At 46.4% G+C, this 25,702-nt stretch overlaps 2 protein-coding genes across 9 annotated transcripts in view; one reads left to right on the top strand and one right to left on the bottom strand.

The window, feature by feature from the left end:
• The window catches only part of LOC142582351 (uncharacterized), a 61,463-nt gene that overhangs the window by 33,823 nt on the left and 1,938 nt on the right, over positions 1-25,702 (top strand). For all 3 annotated transcript variants that reach the window (XM_075691962.1, XM_075691964.1, XM_075691963.1), the window contains exons 4-7: positions 2,152-2,271; positions 16,017-16,152; positions 23,345-23,490; positions 24,469-24,592. In XM_075691962.1, coding sequence (XP_075548077.1) covers positions 2,152-2,271; positions 16,017-16,152; positions 23,345-23,490; positions 24,469-24,592 — 526 coding nt within the window. The remainder of the gene's footprint in view (positions 1-2,151; positions 2,272-16,016; positions 16,153-23,344; positions 23,491-24,468; positions 24,593-25,702) is intronic.
• Positions 8,317-25,702, bottom strand: part of LOC142582352 (uncharacterized) — a 35,212-nt gene continuing 17,826 nt past the window's right edge. For 2 of the 6 annotated variants that reach the window (XR_012828418.1, XR_012828415.1), the window contains exon 2: positions 8,317-8,656. Coding sequence is in view for 1 of the 6 variants with exons in the window: in XM_075691965.1 (XP_075548080.1) it covers positions 8,569-8,656; positions 10,463-10,681; positions 14,613-14,647; positions 23,269-23,334 (408 nt within the window). In the remaining 5 variants the exon portion in view is untranslated. Of the gene's footprint in view, positions 8,657-10,462; positions 10,682-13,921; positions 13,964-14,015; positions 14,648-15,066; positions 15,462-23,268; positions 23,475-25,702 lie in introns of those variants that run through there. The other 4 variants (XM_075691965.1, XR_012828419.1, XR_012828416.1 and 1 more) reach the window with 4 other exon arrangements.

Below are 25,702 nucleotides of genomic sequence, written 5' to 3'. Positions count from 1 at the left end.
TTTCTGCTAAAGAAAGAAAAAAAAGAGAAAATGCCGCAGAAATGCTTAAGCATACTTGGCTCGGCTGCTACTTGGTTTTTGCTTACTTAGCTAGTTTTTACATGGCTATCCATCGCTACCAATAATCTACTATTACACTATTATCACGATTACATGAGCTGACTTGAGCAATATGTAATTATTTTGCAGATATATCGTATCAACTGAGCCGAAAAGCCGTCACAACCATTTTTTGTTCTGCCACACCACAGCTCTTCTTTATTTTCCTTCATTTATTTTTTGTTGATGTTATGTTGAAGTTATGCTATCTGCTTGTGGCAGATAGCGTAGTTGTTGTTCTTGAACTTGATTACTCCAGGAGGTGGACATTACTAGCGTGAAAAATTAATAGAAGTATTTAACAATTAGCAATACTTCACTAATTAAATGTTTAATTAATTACACTATGGCACACATAGTAATTTACGAATTGTAGCCCGTGAGCTTGCAAGACTTGAAATAAAACTACAGGATGACATCTGGACTTTCGAGATAGTTTTGAGATATTATTTCCCATAGTATGGGACGAAATACATGGGTGTTCCAGTTACCTTTGTGCTTCATTGCATACAAGAGCGGTTTCTTAAGAAAGTAAGTGGAACGACAGTGCATTTTTAGCGCAAGTTTGACGGCACATATCTTGTAAATGTGTCATCCAGACAATTCTTTTCAAAGGAATATGCCTCGCAGTCTCATGCGCTAGAATTAGTAAATTACAATATGTGCCATAAGGTACCTAGTTAAAAACTAAATTAGTGAAGTTTTGTTGATGAGTCAATTATACGTTTCAACTTTTTGTGCATGTCCGTCTCTCGCAGTTGACCAGCTCATGGACTAGAATTGTGCTATCGTCCAAAGGCAATTAAAGAAAATTCAAAGTACTCGTTGAAACACCCTGTATAAAGTGATGCATTTTTCGTATTCGTGTAAACGTCAACTAAAAAGCAATGTAAATGAATTGTGCTAACAGCTTCATAACTGACATCTATCTCAGTCCATTTTCTTGCAATTGTTTCTCCTGTTGCTATTTTTGCAGTCATCATATTTTTTTTGCTGTACTGCTTCATTATAGCATTTATATTAAGTGTGAATTGCTACGTTTTGTTAACTGTACTAAACAAATACACACTTACATATCTTGTAAGCCATATATCGTAAGGAATTTACATACTGTGTTTCCGTAATTATGATCTTACGCTCTTCTTGAAATTTATGTATGTAAGCTTTTTGATTCCCGTTTTGTTCTAGCGCGAATACCTTGCCATATTATTATTATTATTATTATTATTCACTTCTAATTTCCACTTGCTGTGTTCTGTTCAGTTTTCCTTGCTTTCTTGTGTTTACACTCCCATTAGTAGTTGCAGATATATGTTACTACCATCTATTCTTTATTCGCAGGAAGTCTGCCACACTAAGGTTACTTTACTCCTAATGAATTCTGTGTTTGCATGCTCACCTTTATTGCATAGGTAATAATGAATCAATAATCCGGAAATCGAACATATACCTTCGAAATCTCCCACTACAAGCCGTTACTAAAGATTGTTAATTCATGAACATCGCTGGAAGTTATGCAACTCGGTGAATTAAATAAACAAAAAAAAACGAAAGGCGAAGGGCAGCATGATTGTATATAATAGACACACGTCTATTATATCTACGCCTCTCGGGCACCATGCTTATTATACAGTGCCTTCTACGACGAAACCTGGGGCTTTTGCATCGGTGAAGATTATGCTCCTCTCAGTGCGCTTTCCCCTTTCTAGACATTTCTTTTCTATACATCACTGCATGTTATATGCCACAGAGCTACCATGATTTACAATATCAATCAATCAATCAATCAATCAATCAATCAATCAATCAATCAATCAATCAATCAATCAATCAATCAATCAATCAATCAATCAATCAATCAATCAATCAATCAATCAATCAATCAATCAATCAATCAATCTTAAGTACATTTATCTAAGGCGTTCGCATGGGCTCGGTTGAGGTAAGTACTTTTCCTTATATATATGTGTACATTCGTATAATCATATGCTCTTCGTTTGTGCGAAGAAGCATTATGCTCACACCTTGTTCCGATCACTTTTCTGTGCCAAGGAGCTGGCGTGGGATTGTTGCAGTCCGTTGGCAGAATAGGAAAAGACGTGGTCGGTGAATCGGACGGGGGTCTTCTAGGCCTGCTGAGTTCGCTCTTCACTGGCGTTAACGTCAGCTTAGGTGAGTCGCTTTCTCGTGCTGTACTCTGTGAAACACCGACGCCTCGTTCGCTGCATGTTTACTTATAATACGGAGTTACTATTGCGCCCAAACTTCGCTTGTAGGACAACTTTGATTCCCGCCTTGGCAATGATTCTTCTAAATATTTGGCGGATTCGGGTATGAGCCATGGTCTGAGCTGACGTGCTCACATCGGCTCCGGATTTTATGACCAATTTTGCAGTGCTAATTATTTTTTACCGCGGTATAACTATTACCACTGTGTCTGTGAGAGTGCGGGTCATCAACCGGTACCGGTGGCTACCAAAGGTACGATTTTTCGCCAATTTCCCGGGACTTTCCGTGGAAGCCGGCGCCGTTCCAGTAAGCCTAATCGAACAGCTTGGATCTGCCCATAGCCAGGCCCATCCTCTGCGAGGAAAGGCCGTCGTCTTCGGGCGGCGGCTATACAAACATGTCGACCGAGATGGAGACGTCCATTGTTCGGGACCCGGCGAATTCCGGCGTTAGCCAGATGTGTGTTGAAACTCAAGGGGAAGAAATTTCTTCCGAGGAATTCAACGACAATGCAGACTGGTCGCATGTAGGCCGGCGTATAAAGACCTTGGCCAGCCAGGGGACTGCCGCTCACCAGTCAAGACCTACGACGAAGAACTTTGCCAGGAACGTGAAAGCTTCGGTGACGAGGGCAGCAAGGATGCCGGACGCTCTACCGAGGGTGGAGACCAAGGTGATAGTGCGGCCTCGGGGAGGCCTGAACATCGCGAGGACCCAGACCGCCACCGTGGCATCAGCCATCATGACGGCGGCGAACGTATCAAGGGAGGATGGAGCAGCGGACACCTTCTGCCCCAACTTGCAACAAAACATCATGGTGGTGAGTACCCCCGACGATATACGTGCTTCACGTTACGCCGAAATAAAATCGATCTGCATTGGTGGCAAGGAACACGTGGTTGGCGCATATCAAACCGCGCCATATGGCACCGTTAAAGGCATTATTAGAGGTATCCCAATAGAGGACTCCACGGCCGCAATCGACCGGAACATTGTAAACTCGAGAAATCCCTTGGCACTTGGCGCGAAGAGGATTGGTAGCTCGACCACAGTCATCGTGGCTTTCAAGGGCCTGAAGGTCCCGAATTACGTGTGCTATGGTCCCGTTCTCACCAAGTGCAGCCTATATCGAAAACAATTCGATGTATGTAAGCAGTGCGGAAAGGTGGGCCACCGCCGCGACGTTTGTCCAAACCCTCACGTGAGGGCTTGCTTTGCTTGCGGGGCCGTTGACCCCAAGGAAGACCATAGTTGTACCCCCACTTGCCGATTGTGCGGAGGGCCACATCTGACCGGTGACAAGGTTTGCAAGAATAGGTTCAAGGTCCCATACGTAGTTACAAGGAGACAATGGGAGCGCAAGATGGCCGAACAACAAGCGCAGCAGCAACAGCGAACATCTCTCAGAGCTGAGGAATTTCCATCGCTGATGTCAGCAACTGCAACACCTGCCGGCCCAGCTGGTCGCCGAGCGTCACTTTCCGTCTCGAAGCGCAGGGCCAGCGAGAGTAGACAGCGTAGCCTTAGCCGCAAGCGATCGCAGTCACGTGACCGCGTGAGCTGGCCCGATGCAGCAAGGCACGGTGCCAAGAAAGCACAGGGGGGTGCCACCACCACCACCACCACCTCCAATACCGCAACGACCACCGCAACGACCATTAGCACCAGCAAGACCGTCGATGGCAACAACAAGAGCAAGACGAAGGAAGACGAGGCGATGAGGATGTTGCAGGAAGACAACGAGGCACTCAGGCGCAAAAACAACGAGCTCGAGACAAAAGTCAGTAGGCAAGAGGCCACTATTAGCAAGATGGCAAACGAGATCATGGAAATCAAGAAGCTTCTCACGACCCGTTCCACCAATAACGAAACGCCCCAAGCGGTATCATGTGAACCAACACCCAGCATCAGCAGCGCTTTACCATCAACATCCGCTGAGAAGGAACCAGCACCCAAGAGACGAGCGATCGAGAACCTGAAGGAGCGCAAGCTCAACGACCGGGTGGACAACCTGAAAGACAAGGTCGACCAAATCGTGGAACACCTCGATGGGCTCGAAGATTATATTAAGACAACGTTCACCACGATGATTAACGACAGGTTCGCCGCCATCGAGCGGACGTGTCAGCAGTTAACGAACGCAATACAGCAAATAACGCGGCAGTACAATCAGCAACAATCATGGCCGCTCCAGCAACAACAACAACTACAGCAGTGAAGGGTCTCGTGACCTGGCACTGGAACTGTAACGGTTTCGCTAGCAAGAAGGCAGTCTTGCAGCAACACATAACACAAGTAGCAAACAAGCCTGATATAATCATGATACAAGAGACTCGCACTGATACAGTGTCGCTACCCGGTTATCGCGTATACGCCAAGTCTCCAAAGGTCAGCGGCGGCAGAGGGATATGCACATTGGTTCGCAAGGGACTCACCTTCATTGAGCACGAGTTGCACAATAGTAAAATTGAATACACTCTCATCGAGGTCGTTACGGGCAAGAAACAAAAGAACAGCACCTTTCTGCTTAACGTCTACAGTAGCCCTTCACACTGGAAGCAAAAATTCAAGACGCTCCTTCACAGAGCCAGCACCGTGGCGGGGACTCACAGGCTCGTCGCCTGCGGGGACTTCAACGCGGCACACCCGGCATGGGGATATAACAAGCAATTGGCCAAGGGGCGAGACCTGTTCCAAGACACATTGGACCTGGGCTTCACCCTCATCACAGACCCGACTGATCCTACAAGGATTGGGAACTCTGTGTCCAGAGATACGACGCCGGACCTCACGTTCGTGAAAAACGACGAGAAGGGGAATATCTCCTGGCGCAACACGGGGTCAGAGCTCGGCAGCGACCACTACATCGTAGAGGTCATCATACCGGAAGAGGTCAAGGCCTCGGAGGACACCAGAAAACATTATTTTACGGATTGGGATGCCTTCCGTAGCCTGTTACCAACGGAGATGGAGGAAATCAATAACATAGAAGAATGGTCAGCTCACATCGCGGGGAAGGTCAAGGAGGCGACCAAAATCATAGAAACGGATGAGCAGGTCGACAAGGTTGACAGCCGTCTCGCGCACTTATTCGAAGCAAAGCAATCTATCCTAAACAGGTGGAAGAAACAACGACTAAATCGGCGCCTAAGGAAGAAGGTGGCGGAGCTGAATCGCGCCATCGAAGTTCATTGTCGGCTGCTCTGCACGCAACAATGGAACGAAATCTGTAATGCTGCGGACGGGCAGATGCATAGCGGCAAAACCTGGAACTTGATGCGGCATCTGCTCGACGAGACTAAAACAAAGTCCCACCAACGCGACCGCCTCGCAAAGATCATTCACAGAGCAGTCAAGGAAAACGGGGAAACTGAAGTAATCAGACGCATAAACAGCAAGTATCTTCCGGTTACACCCACGGAAAGGCATCCTGAGTACGGCGGTCAAGCCAACGAGAAGCTTGACCGCGACATCAGCGTCGAGGAGGTGCGAGCGGCCCTGCACGAACTAAACAGCAAGTCGGCGGCCGGCCCGGATCACATCTCGAACAGAGCGCTCAAGAACCTCAGCGATGTGGCCATCGAAAACCTCACCGGTTACTACAACAAGTGCTGGAGTGCGGGGTCACTGCCCCAGCAGTGGAAGACTGCCAAGACCATACTCATCCCCAAACCAGGCAAGCCGCCGAACACGGACAACCTCCGGCCCATCTCGCTCACGTCCTGCGTGGGCAAGGTGTTGGAGCACGTCCTCATGTGTAGGTGGCAGGATTACCTGGAGGAGTCGGGACTATACCCCACCACGATCATCGGGTTTCGGCGTTCCCTCGGCACCCAAGACGCGATGATTCTGTTGAAGAAAGATATAATTGACGAAGATACCCTAACGAAAGACAACAAGGCCATTCTGGGGCTGGACCTGCAGAGCGCCTTCGACAAGGTGAAGCACTCTGCCATCCTAGCCCAGGTGTCCAGACTCAACATGGGCGCAAGAACATACAATTATATCAAGGACTTTCTGACGGGACGGACTACTGAGCTCTGCGCCGGCGATCTACGGCTCCAAGAGAAGAGGCTCGGCAGTGTCGGGACCCCCCAAGGCTCGGTCATCTCGCCGTTGTTATTCAACCTCGTCATGATCGGGGTGGCCAAGCGACTCTCTCGCGTCGAGGGCGTCCGGCACACCATCTACGCCGATGACATCACGCTGTGGGTTCCGGGAGGCAGCGATGGTCACATTGAGAGCACGCTGCAAGAAGCCGTCGACGCGATTGAAGACCAGCTGAACGGTTCTGGTTTGATCTGCTCACCGAGCAAGTCAGAACTGCTGGTGTTACCACCGAAATACGTCAGACGTAAGAGGAGCGAAACGAGGGATTACGAGGCCATCAAGATCGTGACGAGGAACGGCCACGTGATCCCGGAGGTCGACAAAATCCGGGTGCTCGGCATGATCATAGACAAGCGACGGGGCAACGGCGAGACTATTTCCCGCCTTACAGCCAAGATTACCAACGCAATACGTCTCATCAGACGGGTCGCCAACCGCAAGGCCGGGATGAAGGAGGAAAGCTTAATTCGGCTTGTGCACTCCTTCGTAATCAGCCACGTCACCTACGTTGCAGCCTTCCACAACTGGATGCAATGTGAAAGGAATAAAATCGACGCCCTGATACGCCGAGCTTACAAGGCGGCGCTCGGACTACTCGAGTGTACGAGCACCAACAAGCTCCTGAGCCTGGGGGTACACAATACCCTCGACGAAATTGCGGAAGCGCAACGAACCGCCCAGCTGGAGCGGCTCTCTATGACCGAAGCCGGCAGGCGCATACTTCAATACTTGGGCTTCACGCCCGGAGCGAAAGCGGCGAGTAGCGACGTTTCTGTCCCGGACGGAACCCGGCGCCGGATTCGGGTGGACCTCATCCCGAGAAACATGAACCCGGAGTACAACAAGGAGAGAAGAGCGGCGAGGGCCAAGGCCCTCATCGACTTTCACGCCAAGGACGAGCACGCAAGGTTCGTGGATGCGGCAGAATACCAGGGAGACTGCGCGGCGTTCGTAGCTACCGTCATCGAGGCGTCGTCCGGCGCGACGAGGGCAGCGGCGAGCTTACGGGTCCGCGAGGCGTGTCAGGCTGAGGAGGTGGCCATTGCCCTGGCCATTGCCGACCCCGGGTGCCAGACGGTGTTGTGCGATTCCCGAAGTGCAGTGCGGAATTATGCAAAGGGCAAAGTGTGTGGTGAGGCTGTGCGCGTTCTGTGCTCGGCTGACCTGCAACGACAGAATCGGTGTGTTAGAATCAAGTAGTTCCCGGCGCACGCGGGCACCGATGCGTCCGAGAAGCACGATAACCACAACGAGACGGCACACGCAGTGGCGCGAGCGCTAACCAACCGCGCCGCTGCAACCGACCGTCCAACGTGGTGTAGTGCCAAGGACCGCATTACGACGTTCAACGAACTTACCCAGTTCTACCGCCTCGCTCGAAGGACTTTCCCACCCCCGCACTCGGGGCTGAGCCGAGCGGAGGCGGTGCTGTTCAGACAATTGCAAACTGGTTCTTTATCCACCCCAGTATTAATGACTCATCTATACCCTAAATTATATGTGAGTGATGTGTGCCGCGTGTGCCAGCGGGAGAGGGCCACCCTGACGCACATCCTATGGGATTGCACCAAGTTCCCCAATGAGGCTTCGACAAGTACAACGATTCCTCCGCGACTCGCGGCTGCGGCGGAATGCTACGACCACGAAAGCCAAACCTGGGCCGTCCAGCAGGTCTCGGCGGCTCTTGAAAGACAAAGGCCGAGCGAAACCGACGGAACGTTGCCCCACAGGGCGACCAACCGCGGGAGTAACACGCGCTGGAGTTGAGTAGAGACCACCCGCTGAGAAGACGTCAGGGCCCGCGTCACGGCGCCATTTAGTCATGGTGTCGTTCTGCAGGCGACTACATGAAGTTGTCTCTCTCTCTCTCTCTCTAAATATTTCCTATTCTCATTTGTCAATGTTTGTAAGTACTTTGTAAGCACGAAAGCAGCTCCCAAACCTGATTGAAACTCGGCCTTTTGTTTGCTTGGATCACTTGTTTCTCATAGAGTTGGCACATGGGCGAGTCGGTGACTATAAACGACAAAATCAGCCTGCGAACAACTTCGAAATATGGAGAGGGGACATTTTTGTTGCTCGTAAGTCCGTTCTCCGTGTTTCGTCATCGTTCATGGCGTTTCTGTGATGTCACCAGCCGCGGCTTCGCAGTGGTTGTGATGTTCTCCTGCTGAGCTCGAGGTAATGGGTTCGACTCCCGGCCCGAGTAGCTGCAATCCTGTTGGGGCGGAATAAAGAAAAAAAACGCTCGTGTACTGTCCTTCCGGTGCACGTTAAATAAATTAATGCTGCTAGAAATTATTTAGAAGTCTTCCCCTACGGCGTCTTCCACAGCCCGTGTGTTGCTTGGAAATGTTAACCATCCAATTTTTTTATTTAACCAGATAGTCGTTTCTTGAGGAAATTGAACTCCGCAATACTTTCGAGAGCGCCGTATCTTGCAAGGGTGCATTTTGCACTCCGTGAACAAATAACACGAATGCATTCTCAATATTTCAAGAAGGTGAGGCATTGTGTTTTGTCAGGCAATCTAGAATGCGGCGACGTTATTCTGAAGTATTTGACGCTGTCAACGTGCATGCCTCCGCAACAGCTTCGTTGTGGGAATCACACCATTTCTGTCGACAGTCTCAGATGCATAGATCGAAGTCATCATTTCGAAACATGAAAGTGTACTGAAACATATTATGAGGTCATCTACAACTTAGCAACCAAACTGAGCTTTGAGACTGGGCTACTGCGGTTTCGTCTTTGAGTTTCTACCGTGGTACGTTGTGCCTTATGGAAGATGCCGGTACGCTGAAGGATGGATTTATAATTATGGAAACCGACGTTAATCAGTTCTGCAGTAAACCTCCGAGAACCTCAGGCTAACGTAGTTATGCTTCTCCATGGTAAACAGCGTATTGCTTAATGTGAGAAAACTACTTTGAAGCGTTGTATACATTTGTTGATTTGGGATTAAGTTCCCCGAAGCATCTCTGGAGTCTGCGAGATGGCAGTTTCCTACCGTCACAGTTGCAGCGCTGTTAGCCCGTATACATTAATACAAAGCCGGTGTACCGAGGGTTAAATCATTCACAAAAAGCCCCAGGAATTATGCAGCTAATATACAATTCTTTTTTGACGTAGAATGACGAAAATTTATTTTTGTTGCGGTTTAGGCGTCTAGAAAGGACTCATTGTTGATGAATGAAATAATGGTTAGTACCCCACCCTCAATGACTCTGTTTTATCTAATGCTCTGCAAACAAATTCACAGGAAATTTCGTTTCCCCCCCCTTCTTTTCGTGGCTTCAACGTTCCGAAAACTGCTTTGAAGAGCTATGCAAACATTCACCCACAGCGATGGACCTGATAGCTTGAAGGCCAAAAAGTTATTGCGAAACAATATAGGAAGGAAAATATTACAAAGCTTGAGATGATACTACTGTATGTGGAAGAGGCTGTTCCTGAGCTAGTTGGCTCATTTTGGCTTGTTCCGTAGAGACGTACATACGGCTGCCTAAACCTAAGATACTAGTAAGTCTTGAAAGGGAAAATTAGCATCCACTTGATCGCAGCACGACGCTACAAAGCAAACCCACACGGGTTTCTCAGAAGGAAAGCTTCCTAGTTGAAGAAGAATGGGGAAACTGGTCAGTCACGAGTCGCATTCTGTTTCTGTATGTTGTTCTTGCTGCATTATGCTGTTTGAACCAAGTCAGTACTGTAAGATTAAGTAGGATACCTACCCTAGAGCACTATTCTACAACTTGGTGACCAAGAACGGAGTGCATATTACGTAGCCATGAACACGCAATGTTACAATGGTGTTCTTTATGCCGGCCATTAATATTATCTCACAAAATGTACATGGCTGAAGTCACTTTTTTCTTACAATCGGCTGATAGATGTTCTGAGGGCATTTTACCTATCGATAATAAACAGACACTTGGCCCTGAAGTCGCAGTTTGCCATCAAATAGGGCGTTACCCAATGTTACATAAATAATTTTTCGATGTCACTTTTCGACGTTCCAGACCTGGTAAGGAACGTTTTACTGGCTGTGCTCGGAACGAAGGACATCCTTCTGGGCACGCCTTCAAAGGACGAGCTGACCGCGGCGGCAGATCCTTTGGTCGACCACAACTCGTAGAGCGCGTGGCGCTGCTGATGGAACGCCGGATGACGCGTACGCGCAAGCGCTCGCCTCAGCCGGCCCAAGAACACGGCTTGCGGACGTTGCGTTCTATCCACCGCCCTGCGGAGCCTATATGGAAGACACCAGCCATAGCTTTTGGTTTACATGGAAGGTGTCCGAGCCCTTCAGGTCACATGAAAGCTAAAACACTTCTTTCCAAGCATGTAGCCGAAATAAAAGCAATGATTTATTTTTGTTAGCGACACCTTGTTGATTTACGTGCAAAATACGATGTAACGAAGTATGTTATAACGAATTAATCAATATAATGAAGTAATCGTAATTTCCATGAATCATTTTTAAAAACAAACGCACTTCAAGTCTCCTTCCAAGGGAGCAAACATTTTATTTCAGTAATTGTAACAAACATCCAACAGTTCAGAATGAGAATATACTGAACTTCACGCTGTTTAGGCTAAAGCGGGGAAAAATGGACTGCGCATGATTCAATACAAGGACGTAGTGAGAGACTCTACGTCCTCGTCTTGAATTCCGTACAGTGCATTTTTTTCCGTCGCAGTAGGAACCAACTTGCCCAACAACAAGTCCTATTGATTACGCTAAAGGCTGGAGGCCCGCGACGTTGCTATACTCCGTTACATACATAGCAGTCAATTTGTGGAATCTACGCAAGAAGGTCGGCCAAGAAAAGCTATCACTCCGTGCATTCCGTCCACGCTTCGCTGCTAGCCAACAGCGTTTGCTCGCGCGAGCAGGCACGTAAGGCTCGTCGCGACGGGCTGCAAATAAACAACCCGAAAAAAATAGAATAAAAATGATCTAAAACGACGCATTAGCAGTCGTATACCGCAGTGTGTTTGTTTCTGAGGATTAAAACTTGTTTCATTCAATACTGAGCCTATATAAAAATCATTTGCGCACAACTGCGGTCACAAAACATCGAACTATCTCCAAGTGCGAACGAAACCAGTGCAAGAAGTCTCTCCAGCCTCCACAGCGTTGACTGCTATGCGTGGAACGGAGTATCGTCTGATGTAGCATTTCAAAACTTCTACGAGCTGTCGGCCACCTGGCAACGCTCCAAACCGGACGCGCTGCCGCGTTGGCAGCGCGCGCACTGCAACCGGCCGCTGCCGTCTCGCACACCACGCTCCCGACGCCGCCGATTACCGCGTTCGCTTGCGCTCCGGGGACGCAGCGTTGGTCGAAAGTCTGGTCAGTCGGGACCCTACAAGCCGCCACGAAGCGGGGACAGCGCACGGCTCGCACTGTGCGCGCTTTCTCGTACGTAATTCTTCAACGTAATTATGCTCAGTCCAGTCGTGGCCGCGATAAACTGCCATACACGTGCAGTCAACGAGCTTTCTCCGCATGCACTGAGGCCGTTTTCATGACAAGGCATTTCGTTTTCCATTCTGTTTACCTTTCCTCATCATCTCAGGCGAAGCCGCGCCGTCGTTATCGCCTAGATCTGGTGTTTGGTGCGAAGGATAAGAATGACAAACGGAATAAATCGTTAAATAGTACAAGCCCCGGGAATCGACCACTCCGCGTAGCGGGTGATAAAGAAGGAGAATGAAGTGGAACGTTACAAAATGCAGGCCCCGCTAGTGTTCCCGGTCACAGTTCTGCCACTCTGCTTATCAGCTTTCGTGAAGCAAGCCTCCGACATTACGCGCAATGCCCGCCGCGTAATGCCAGCGACGAGCATGGTACCAAATCGAAGCGCTCCGTCGGCATGCTAAACACTGATAAGAGCTGTTACAGCGCTACATGGGCGTGCATGATGGCAGCAAAGATGGATTAACGTCGACAGCTGCAGCTGTCACCTCGTTCATGATTACGCGACATAGAACAACCTCTCGCGGTCGCTTTTGGCGGTGCGCTGGGTGCTTTTGCATCGTTTTACCTCGTTATAAAGTAATGCGGCGGCATACGAGCATGTGAGCGCAATTTAGTTCTCTACGCCCCTCCCTCCTAAAAAGAAAAAAGAAGACGAAGGGAAAGAACCAGATAAATTGCTCACGTGGCTTATATGAAGAAGAGTCTTGAGCTGTGCGAAACGTGCCCATTAGGCTGCCAATTGTCCTCTGCTTAGGATACTTGAACCATGTCATCTTATTCTCAGTTTCTCCTTTTTGTATGCTTTTTTCTTTTGCACCTTCAGCACCTATGTGCTGCCCATACATTACATGCTTCCGAATAAACATATTTCAGTAGCGTTCGTCCTGTATCGTTTCTTTCCTCGACCGTCTACATCAATAACCGCAGAAAACCACTTACTAAAAGAAAATCACCCCTATAATGACTTCCGCTCATTTCAGACAGAGCACGCAACCGACCAAACAAACAAACAAACAAACAAACAAACAAACAAACAAACAAACAAACAAACAAACAAACAAACAAACAAACAAACAAACAAACAAGCAAGCAAGGAAGCAAGGAAGCAGACAAAGAAGCGAATAAACGAGTGCCATAGATCTAACAAGAGTACAGGCGGAGCTGTTCACATGAATGAGAGGCTAAGAAAATCATTAAAGGACACACAAAGTTGACCGGCCTGAAATCTTACGTTTTGTATTGTTTCCGACTTTTACGGGGTGTTCTTTAATCTATACAATTCATATAAAAAGTATCAGCTCAGTAAACGTGTTGTTCTTGCTGAGAAGTTCCTGAGCTAGGCGCTAAGAATGTGTTTCAGAAGACTAATGACGAACAATCATTACTTCGCTTTTCTTTCTTACAGCCTTGGGCACAGTTACATAAATAAGAAATTTGGATGCAGTTACATTTTAATGCATTCCCATCTTATAGATATCTTGACAATCGCATCTAATTCGAATTGATGCTAATCAAATTTTAGCGCTCAACCCAGGTAATATGGAAACCGAGCGAGTCCCACTGCGCGTTAGACGGAAACGACTCATGACGAAAGGTGTGGCGAAGTTTGAATGATGGCATGCCACGGCAAATGCTTATATGGCAGGCCGTGGCAGATGATTGCCAGGCAAAACGTGCCGTATTAGTGTCTGCCGCCACTGGCAGTTTCATTCAGATTTACGTCGTGCTTTCGTCACGGGGCGTTTCCGTTTGACGTGATATTATGATGGCGGAGGCGCCGTTTCTGCATTCCCGGGGCTCTGTTTGGATATTGCATGGATTGAGCACTTAAAATCAATGATAACTACCTCGAGTTAGGCGTGATCTTAAAGATTCCCCGGAAATAGGGATGCCTTGAAATTTGACTGCGTCCAAATTTGAAATTCAAGAAACTGCCCCCAAAGCAACAGCAATTTAGCTAAACAAATTTTTGTTAATAATTCTTTCAAAACTCACGTTATTAGTGAACGAGTACGCGAGTCTCGGCTAGGAACCATTCTGAAAAAGAAAACCCAATGTTCGCCACGCTTATAGCCTTTTCATAAAAATTTTGTACAATAAAAAAAAAAATCTAATTATGCAGCAATTCTGGTCTCTGAAAAAAAAATAAATGGTTCCTCTCGGAACCGAGACTTTCGTCCCATGTTTTTCAAGTGCGCCATCTAGTGATTCCCGTATTGCCATAGTGCAGGCTGATTTGCGCCTTTCAAAAGTTTCGTGAAAGCACCTGTATTTTGATGAAAACAAACTCGTTTATGTTCACCGCGCACGAATTACAAATAAATGAAAACTTACATATTGCAAAGACTAACACACTACATTCTTTTGTACATCAAGTCCGTATAGTCAAGGTTAGAAATGCTTCTGAAAAATATGAACTTTGCATTGTTGCTACTAGCCTATGTTTTCTCCCGATTTAGTCGCAAACGTGCCGAGCCATCACACTTTGTTGCATTTTCGATCCTCGTGCGGTTGCGCCCTCTGGAAGAATTCAATGGATCATCGGAACCTTTCCCCGTCGGCCGTCATTTATTCAGCGTCTCTGAGATCATTAGCCATGCTGCCGCTGACAGACTGCCTCGAGGGCAAAGCGTGAACCAATGACGTCGGCCATACTCCTTGTCACGGAGAAGTAATCAATACTTGCGCTTCCGTGCCAGCTGAACCAGATGTCTCCCGCGCCTGCGAGGACATAATAAAGACGGGTCGGAAGTTTTTCGCAGCCGTGGCGCTAAAATAACGATGCGAATTGATTGAAATGAAATAAAAGCGCCCACCCCCTCGAAAAAAGAAGAATAAAGATAGTGGGATATATGAGCGTTGTATTAAAAAATTAAAGTGTTATAATATAAAAGGAAAAGTTACATTATAGGATTGACACGCGGAACATTCTACTGAAGGACTGCGTATAACTAGACTTCTTTTTCACAACAGAGCAAAGGCCATGACAACACGAAAAGATGGAGAACACAGATCAAAGGGCGCAATTAAGTGCAAGGTTACTCAATGAACATAAATAATGCGTGTAGTAAGCCGGGGAAGAGACACACGCATACACATACACAATACTCACATATACACACATACACACATACACACAATACAATACACACATACACCGACACAAAGATGAAAGGATGCCTAAAATATATTAAGTGTTCCACAAGGAGAAAAATAAGCTTGAAAAATATTAATTTTGTACAGTCTATGCGCATAAATTTGTGCGACATGTGTATTTTAGAATGCAACAAATGCACACCCGTACGAAAGCTTCTACATGAGACAATCACTCGTCGTACTCTATGGCCGTCACTGTCGGTGAGAGCAGGGATGTACCAGTACATCGCCAATTCCGGTAAATGTATCGCACTCTCTCGAGTATCGGTTTCCAACGCGACCGCGCCACCTCAACGGCGGCTCGTGTGAACAGAGCCCTGCTTGGGACTCGTGGGCATCGGATCTGCGGCTTTCGACGACTCAGAAGACGTCTTACTTCCTGCATGTGAAGGACAAAGAGCTAGTAGCGAAGGTAGAACAGTATTGCAATCTGCCTCAGAACATGAGCAGCTTCGTCACCATTTTCCTTGCTGCAGCAGGTGAGTTTCCGCGAAGGTTTAGACTCAACAACCCAGTGTCCTATTTATCAACTGTGGCAGCAAGGTGTTCACACAAAGCGATGAAACATAGGAGAGGTGTGGTATAGTAGCCGGGATACATGGCTCGTTAAGGGCTCAGTTGTCTGGATAAGTATACCTTTGAACAAAAAAAAAAAAACAGCGGCAGTTCGATGTTGCTTTGGCTGGTAGCGCAATTCAGACGCAGAACTAGGAGAATTACTTTTTCTCTCCTGCGTATCCCCGGAAAAAGGAGGCGATAGCCTCACATGATGAGGCGCGGAGATTGCAAGATACTATAAGAGTTATTTTCGCAGTCGCTTTTTGGCGGAAACCAGGCATTGTATTATTACTCTTTAACGCGCCATTCCTTTCGTAAATACAATTTATAAATAACAGCTCTACACTTTGCCTTCCATGATGTTGTCCATCACCAGTGCTGTCGGCGTTTGGGGTTGCCGATGCGTGCCAACCGGAGAGCGTGGACCGATGCGTGAAGGGAGTGTACGACAGCTCCAAAGGGGACCCGGCCTTCCTTCCGTTGAGCACCGAGCAGCTGTCGCACTTTTGCACGTTCGTATCGGTGGGCTTCCTGCCATATTTCTCCCATCCTAACATATTTAGGTAGTAATTTGCAATGGAATGAATCTAGCAGCCACTCCCACAGGTTCAAGCGATGGTCCCTGACAGCTTGAGACAAAAACTATATATATATATATATATATATATATATATATATATATATATATATATATATATATATATACAAACGATAACTTGGACCACCCCTCACTCGTGGGGCAAGCGGCTGACAGAAACCGACAAAAGGTTGTGCGGAAAACATCGACGGTGATTGACAAAGCAAGCGAGGAGCCGAACACTTCTAGAAAGCTATTCAGCTTATTAAAGAAGTGAAGCAGTTGAAGATGCATATTTTTTGCTGTGACGATAACTAGGTGGCGTCTGTCGTTCCATTACATAATTTCGCAAAGAGCTATTAACGTACCCATCCGCATAGATAGCGTAAGCGGTCATACATATAAAATTCGCAATGTGTGGGCTGTCTCCAGCGGCTCGAGCAGCGGAGTGAACGAAGACAACCATCCTTCTCTCCCGCTGCCGTAGGCCTTTCCCGCAGATGCAACGAGGGAGGGTGGTGGGAGTAGAGGCGGTTTGGCCTTCCTGACCGGTCCAGCGCTGCATTGGCCTCAAAGCTTTCGCGCGACAGCACATGCGTCTCAAAGAGCTACAACAGCTGGCATTCCGTGACGAGCGCGTCCTGCAACTCCTTTGCCCGAGGCCCCGTGCCCGTTGCATCGGCGGTGAAGGACCAAACGCCACCGACAACCGCGGAAACGGGCGAGAGAGTAAAATAAATCTGTTCGCTTTAGGGACCGCTTGGCGATGCCAGATGAAAAGCACCAGGTAGTGAGCAACACTGATTAGGAAAGAAAATTAAGTTGGGAACGCTCGAGATGAAATTAGGAAGGTGAAGAGAATTACGGCCGTGTAACTGCAGTGCGTAGAAGAGATGGCAACAAATGGGAGGTGTCACACGGTAAGTCGCATTGCGTACTAAAGACAGGGAGGCGTAGCAGGAGGATACAGAACAACAAATTCCGTGACGGGAAGAGAAACACAGTGCAAGCCTTCGATGTTGGCGCACTTCGGCAAGGCAGGAGCGATATAGGAACAGATTATGATTTTGCGGTGAATCGATTATTGTAAGAGACACTATTGTCACACACAGAATTTAGAACATTCGGCCTCTTTCATGAGGGCTATGCCAGTGGCTTAAGTGCCGAGCCGAAGCGTGTTTTTTCTTAGAAAAGCTTGACAACGGACGGCAAGCAATTAAGGCGAAATGCAGCGGCTTCCAAAATGCGTTGCTGCCATATGGTGGCATTTTTTGGCAATTTATAAAAACAAGGAGTTTCATTCTCGCAAAAAAGAAACATTTGTTTCTTAGGCACTTCAGTGCTTACTTATTTGCCTAGTTATCAAAACTTTGGAGGTTAAGAGGAACCTTTAGCTCGGGTGCTTCTATCTAAATACATGTAAAAGGAGAATTCGTTTTTCTCCACAACCAGTGCACTAAATTTGACAAAGTTTGTTGAATTTAAAAGAAAAACATAAAATGCAGTGACTGTTGGTTTCGAATTTTCGATTTCGGTCGTCAATGTTTTATTAAAAATTGCCAAAATGGAAAATTCTCAGAAACAAAAATATCAAGTTTGCAACAGCGTAACTCACCGACGAAAATTGATAATACAATTCCGTGAATTGCACCTAATAGTACATCTAAAGCGGACAAAATTTATATGTTACACATGAATCTAAAAAGAAATTGTAATATGGAAATATAGCTTTTGCAGAACCCTTGTAACCAACGTAGCAAATTCATGTAAGATATAAAATGACGTATCGAATTTTTCTGCTTTAAACGATCTCATGGATCCCGTTTACAGAACCGAGATATCTGTTTTTTCTGCAGAGCTATGAATCTGTAAACTTCGTGCTTCTACTTTTTTCCAGCTTTCGAATTTTTGAAAATATTTTTAACAAAATTCAGGGCTTAAATAGAAATTCCGCGACAAACAGTTACTGGAATGTACCTTGCTCTCTCAAGTGCAACAAATTTCATTAAAATCGGTCCAGGGATTATTTCAGAAAAACGTTTTTGCGTTTTCACATGTATTTGAATAGGCCGCGTCGGAGTTGGACCCGAGCTAAACTTCCTCTTAATATAGGCTCATGAGCAGACTAATTTTACGATTTGTGAGAAGACTGATATTCGGAGGACATTAGATTGCAAAAGTAAAGCGGGAGCTCTTCCAATAAGCAAGAAAATGAAAGTCATGCATACCGAACGCACATTTCCGAATCTATTTAAAGGGAAGGTTTGGTGAAGCGGTTAATGAAATGCTATAAATTTAGCCATTTCATTCCTGCGTCTTTGGCATAACGGAACTGGCGCGCGCGCATGTGCTCTCGCGAACCCGGGCTACGAAACGTGATGTGACAACTCTTGCATTGCCTTGCACTTCTTCGTTCCTTCTTGTTTATTTTAAGTGTACCACCCGCTTCTTTGCTTATCCCCCGATGTGGGTATGTGCCATAGTATGAGAATCACCGTCATCAACACCCGGCGATCATCTCAAGGACGTAGTTGGCAGTGCACTTGAAGCATACATACGATTCTGACTCAAAGGTAAGAAAAGTAGGCACAGAAAGGTTAAAAGATCTGGTATATTAAATCACTTGCACACTTCATGATGCATATTTGTTGCAATGTGGGATATTTAGGTATCATTTGCTTTATCGCTGAGTAACTGCGTAGAAAACAAGGCGAGCAGCCTGTACACCGATAAGGGTAGCTAGTCTTGGCAGCGGCAGCAGTAGTGCAACAATTACAAGCCTGCTAAGCTTCTTGCTTTGTACCTACAGTTATCTACCATGCGATACAGCCGTGTCTGGTAAGCCCGCGGCTGCGTCACAAGGTACGGTACCGCTCTGCCAAGGACAGCTGAAAGAGTTGTACTGTCCTGTGCCTACTCTGTCTCGGACGGGCTACAAAGGCCACCCGTTGACAAGCTACTGCGCTCTTCGCAGCGGCAGCAGCACAGTTATGAGCCTGCTAAGCCTCTTGCTTTGCACCTACAGTTATCTACCATGCGCTACCACTGACGTATCTGGTAAACCTGCGGCTGCGCCACAACGTACGGGAACGCTCTACCAAGGACAGGCGATAGGGTCTCACCGCACCTGCGCCTACTCTGTCTCGGACGAGCTATAAAGGCCACCCGTTGACAAGTTCCTGCGCTCTTCGCAGCGGTAGCAGCGGAGCGGCAGTTAGAAGCCTGCTAAGTGTCCTGCTTTGCACCTACAGGCATCTACCATCCGCTACCATAGCCACACCTGGAAAACCAGCAGCTGCGCCACATAGTACGGTATCGCGGTACCACGGACAACTGATAGGGTCTTACCCTCCTGCGCCTGCGCTTGCTCTGTCTCGAACGAGCTATAAAGTTGGCCCGCGATGTACCATGCGATACCACAGCCATATTTGGTGAACCAGCAGCTGTGCCACATTGTGCTGGATTGCTCTACCACGGACAGCTAATAGGGTCAAACCGTCCTTCGCTTGCTCTGTCTCGGAAGAGCTATAAAGGTTAGCCTTTGACAAGTTCCTGCGCTTTTCTCAGCGGCAGCAGCAGTACGGAAGTTACAAGCCTGCTAAGCTTCTTGCTTTACACCTACAGGTATCTGCAATCCGCTACCACAGCCACGCCTGGAAAACGAGCGGCTGCGCCACATCGTACTGGATCACTCTACCACGGACAGCTGATAGGGTCTTACCTTCCTGCGCTTGCGTTTGCTCTGTCTCGAACGAGCTATAAAGGTGACCCGGTATGTACCATCTGCTACCACAGCCACAACTGGTAAACCCGCGGCTACGCCTGACAATATCTGGTAAACCATCGGCCACGGTCACCTGATAGGGTCTCACTCTCCTGAGCCTGCTCTGTCTCGGAAGAGGTGTTACGGCCACCCACTGAGAAGCTCCTGCACTCTTCGCAGTAGTAGCAGCGGTGTGGCAGTTACAAGCCTGCTAAGCGTCTTGCTTTATACCTACAGGTTGGTTGGCTTGCACTTTCTCTAGCTAGACATATATCTTTGCCATTACTGCTGCTGCTGCTGTTACCGAGATACCCACAACCACAATATTTGCAAAGCCCATTGATCGAGTAGAACATGCGTTCAAAGGAAAGCTGGATGATGTATTCGAACGTGTTACTGTCAATGTTCATGCGAAATTTCATGCCGAACCTTGTTTTGCCGTCAGCAGTATAAAGGGGGCAATTGAATTGGCGAAGAGCGTCAGTTTTTGAACGCTTCCGTGGGAATGTTGACGGCTTAAAACGAGGAGCTAAAGGCGGCCAACAAAGCTCCGAGCACATGGAATGGATCACTTTAAAAAAGACAGCTTAACTAGAACAGTGTTTTAGAAAGAAATTCGGCGGATCCCACGCCCTGTGGGAATCGATGTTATGCGAAGCAGTGTGCGGGGAGCCTACCAAGTTAACGAAACGATCATGAACGCGCTACGGCGTAGGCGGCTGTTTCGTGACCTACATGACACGCATGTCATGACGTTCATATCATGACCTATCATTTATGTTCGTCATACACTCTTGTCATACTATGTCCATGTTGGTACATACCAAGTTAACAAAGCGACTATGAGAGCTCCAAAACGTAGAAAATCTATCTATCTATCTATCTATCTATCTATCTATCTATCTATCTATCTATCTATCTATCTATCTATCTATCTATCTATCTATCTATCTATCTATCTATCTATCTATCTATCTATCTATCTATCTATCTATCTATCTATCTATCTATCTATCTATCTATCTATCTATCTATCTATCTATCTATCTATCTATCTATCTATCTATCTATCTATCTATCTATCTATCTATCTATCTATCTATCTATCTATCTATCTATCTATCTATCTATCTATCTATCTATCTATCTTCGCATTTAAAATTCACCGACGATTGCAATACTCCCTAATGCAAAATTTGAGCGTAGCTCTATACGTGTTTTCATTTCGTTATGTATTCGCTGGCGCGGACAGTCTGCCTCTTGCGGCACGTTGAAAATGGAGCGAAGTGTGGCAGGACTGCATCGCTAATCTGAAGATCGCGAGAGCCAGCGCATGGGTGACGCGTGGGCGCGATTCACAGCAACCGCCGTCGACAGACCTTCCAGACGACGCGCGTTACTCTGGCGCCATCTCGTAGCTATCGCCACCGCACTATACGCTTTTCTTTTCACCCTTTAGCCATACCCTCCTCCTCCTCCGCTTTCCACATCATGGTTCCGCGGCACCCTCTTCCTCCGCTTTCCTCCTCGCGTCTTGTATCCTCCGCTGCGATCCGCGTTCACTTTCATCTGTCGCTGTGTTCATTCACTCGGTTACACCGACGCTCGTCGTAAAAATTGGCGCCCAATGCGCTCTAGAAATATATTTTTTGTTTGTTTACAGGGCACTATCAGACACCAGAAATAAGACCTCCATGTACGTAAATAAAGTAACCATCTCGTCATGTGTGATATAAAAGCAACTTCATTTTCATTTTCCTGTAATTTAATGTTGTTTGAACCGCACTTCATGAGCGGCTTTCGTCGTATCGACCATATCAAATCAACGGCCATATCAAATCAGCGTAACATTTATTGAAAGTTGGTTGTAAGAATATGTTCAAATCCCTTCCATGCAGTTCCACGTTCATCTGGTATCATATTCGGGGTGATTACGTGGCGTAATATATTGATAGTTACCTTGCAAAAGAACCGAAGGCATTGCGAAATATTATATACAAGGGTGCAGATTTGCCAAATCATGACATCTGCCTGCAGCACGTATAAATCTGTTACACTTGCTCATATATTCAATATTTCTTGTGCCGTGATAAGTTTTTCGTAATCTGAGAACACAACTGGCGCATATAATGGGCCAATTTGTATCCCTCCAGGTTGTTTCATTAACCAGAGCATGTAATACACGATGCCTTTCAACATTTCTTAGCACTAGGCGTGCGATTGACCGGTTGGGTGGGGCCCCTATGGTACTCGCGCGAGGTAATGCAAAGCTGTGGAATCTGAGGGGGAAAGTCTTGCTCACCTTGAAAAACTATGTTGTGCTGAGGGTTTTATATGCGCTTCGCTGTAACAACGGGAGTCGTCATAAGGCTAATCCTTGGGAACTTTTGAATACTGCTGAACATGAATAGCAAAATGGAAACTCATTCAAATCACTGAAGCCTACGGATACATTTAGGCTAAAATTGGTCAGCGTACGATCAAACAGTACAAATATGGACGCGTGAGGAAGTGATACATTTTATTGTTCTAATACTGTTATGCATCCGAGCTTTCAAATCAAGAATGGGCTGACCAGAGAGCCAACGATGCGGCGGTGAGGCTTGGCCTCCCGTCCCAACGGGGGAGAGGCCCGCGGCTTGATCACCTCCCTAAAAGGGGGCATCGGAGACTCTCAGATTATCAATAAAGTTCCTTGTTTGTCTGTCTGTCTATCCTGTTATGTTACGTTGAAATACCACAGTGCGACAGACATACTTTTCATACGTTTTGCAATTGCTTCTGTGTTATCTTTCTGTTATGCATGGTATAGCATGAGGTCCCATTACACTGTTTTCACTAAGTCACTTCTTCCTGTATGTTCTACTTCATCTGTATATTTCTAGACGTCTATGAGCAATAAACTCGTCAAAAAAGTAATCGTGCGCATGGGGTGCATAAAACTAGGCAGTATAAAAGGGCATGCATATTCCGAATGGATAGCTAGTTTCCATGCAAGCTGACAAAGGAGAAGGAAATATCACGAAATCATCGCACGCATTTGAAAGAAAAGCCCACAGAAAACCGAGGCTTCTAAATTTCCGCTCGCCACAGGAAATATCGCCATGCAGGCAAGGCTCAATTTACACAATTGTCTTTTCAGATGGTACTTAAAAACACCAGTCCTCTAAAACTCCCGTTATTTTTTCATCAGGGAAGAAAGGTTTCTGGCACTGCAAAATATAAGTGTAAAAATGTATCCATTGCGTTCATATTTAGAATAAAACCTGGAAATTATAGTTTAGTCACTTTTGGGAAGTAAGCATGCAGATTCATTGACGACGTGATGCTCAAGTATTCCGGCGTGGTGCGCATGGTCTTCCAGGAGAGTGGTTGAGGCGAGAGGCTGCATCATGAGGGAATCAGAGGGTTGTCCGGACAGGGCGAGGTCATTCCTAGAAGCCACCATGGAAGGTCTTAAGGTCGCCTACGAAGACCTCTGCAAGAACCACCATCTGCAAAAGAGCGCTGGTACGTCATTCCTGCATCGCCTGATGATCGTGCTTGATGAACAAATCAAGAGAACCATCCTGTGTGCTGCTTTTGTATTCTGCCTTGCCTGCGCCATCACAGCTCTTCTTGTGCTGTGGGTGGAAAAGGCTGAATCATTGGCAAGACTAACTCAATAAAATATATGTGCGTGGAAACCGCAATTCGTATGTTTAATTTGTTTGTTTATTTAACGAGTTTGTTCGTTTGTTGTAGGTGTTACAATTGAGTGTCAATCCAGTGTCAGTAGAATAAGTCGCCCAAGTGGTCAATTGATCAGCTCATATTATAGGAACAACATTCAATTCAATCAAATTAGCACACTGAAAAAATTAAACTGTCCATCGATATACATGCAAATATTTGTAGAAACTGATACCAGTGAGAAAAATTGTTTAGTGCTTTCTGTGCACAGTGTATACAACGTAATGTGTAAATAAAGGGCGATGCCGTTTGGTTTGAAATGAAGTCAAGGGGGAACGCGTGTCAGTTACTCTGTGCTTGCAGGTGTAGCCGACGTGGTTACAGGCCCAGCGACATAACGTCTTCTGCTGGTCGTGCAATCGCTCTTCTTAGTATTTGCTTTCCTCAATCCCGGCAGAGGCTTCCATTTTCATCTATTTCAAGCTGTAGCGCGCGCGATTTATGTACCTTGCACATGGGTGACTACTATGTTAAACTATAGAAGGTGTGCTATGTAGTTTAAGCTGTTTTCATTTCACCAATGATGATTATTTTTACTTCTTCGATCTTATAGAAATGGGGACAACAGCGTACCCACTAATTTAATAAATGCAGATAAAGAAATCAAGTTTAGTTAATAAACGACGTTCATACCAAGGTGCAGTATGTTTTCTGCATATACTTAATATTGAATAGAGATGAATATGCAGTGAGAATTCTCAAATTTGTTTTGCGCCATGAACTCTACCGCCTTAAATAACCTTTGTATGTTTCCAGTGTATCTCCGGACGGCGCAATGTATTCGCCAGAACCCTGCCTCGCATTGTATGTACTTGTACATCAACCAGCTTGACTCAATTGTTGGCTCCAACGTGACAGCCAAAATGCAAATGGCCTGCTGGTGGGTCAATTTTTTTAACCTTTTTTATGATGCCTTTATTACCATAGTGTGTATGTTCACTTGAAACTCTAAGAGGTGGAAAGAGAGCAGCAATAATTAGGGAACTAACATTTAGTGGTGGTATTCACACTAAGATTAAGAAGAGGAGTAAGCTTGAGCAGGACACGCCATACATAGAGGATGTGTTGGAGTTAGAGTAACGGAAGAAAAACGTAATATGAGGTCGCAAAGCAGCAGTGAAGCCAGAGAGAAATTCTCACTTTTGCGTCGTTGGTGAGGCATCAAAGAATAACTGGCTACTGTAAAGAGCGTTCTTGGGTTTAATGGCGATTCGGGGATGACATTAGCCAGGCTGTTAACCCGACATGCTGCTCAAGAATTCAAATGGATGACATGTGAAAGAAGTGGCAGGAAGACTGCGGTGGATTTAAAACTGCTAGTGGTGTCTACTACGATCGTCATTACGAGGCCAAGTTTCCTGTACGGCGAATGTCTTTGCCAGCGACTTCCAGTCGCATTGGCTCTGCTTCGCCCGACCCCATAGACCTTTTTCTGGCACGTGAGTGCTACCAAAGGCCGCGCAAGCACTTATGGAAAATGTGTGTACGCCTCAGAGACGGGGGTCGCACTTCCTTTACTGGTGCCTTGTGCGAGCCCCTCTCAGCAGTCATAACTGAAGAAAATTTGACAAGGTGGTGCCCGTTAGCGTCAAACTCATACAAAAAGGAGTTGTTTATTGTTAAGCTCCGATGGCCACTCGCCTGTCTGCGATTCCAACCGTCTAGTGTTCCCGCGTGTCACTGTCTTCTTTTTTTGTTACAGCCCAGCTGGGAACCTCCTTTACCTATTTAGTGCGCACGCCCTTCGACTCTGAATATAATTCTGGGTGATGACCAAAGCATTATAAACATTGTACAGATTGAATACTAAACCCAGTACCATGCTAATAGCTGCAGAGACGACTTTCATGTATACTTGATTTATGGTCCGCTTTGTATATTATTCCGTTTTTTTTTACTTCGGACAATTATATGACTTTTTAATGCGAGGTGGAGGAAGAGAAGGTCGCTTCACAGTTCCTTGCACAATTTTTACAAAACTTAATAAATA

This window comes from Dermacentor variabilis, chromosome 5, assembly GCF_050947875.1.
Source record: "Dermacentor variabilis isolate Ectoservices chromosome 5, ASM5094787v1, whole genome shotgun sequence".
Taxonomy (NCBI): Eukaryota; Metazoa; Arthropoda; class Arachnida; order Ixodida; family Ixodidae; genus Dermacentor; species Dermacentor variabilis.
Note: the sequence above shows the minus strand (reverse complement) of the source record. Positions and strands in the feature narration are given on the sequence as shown.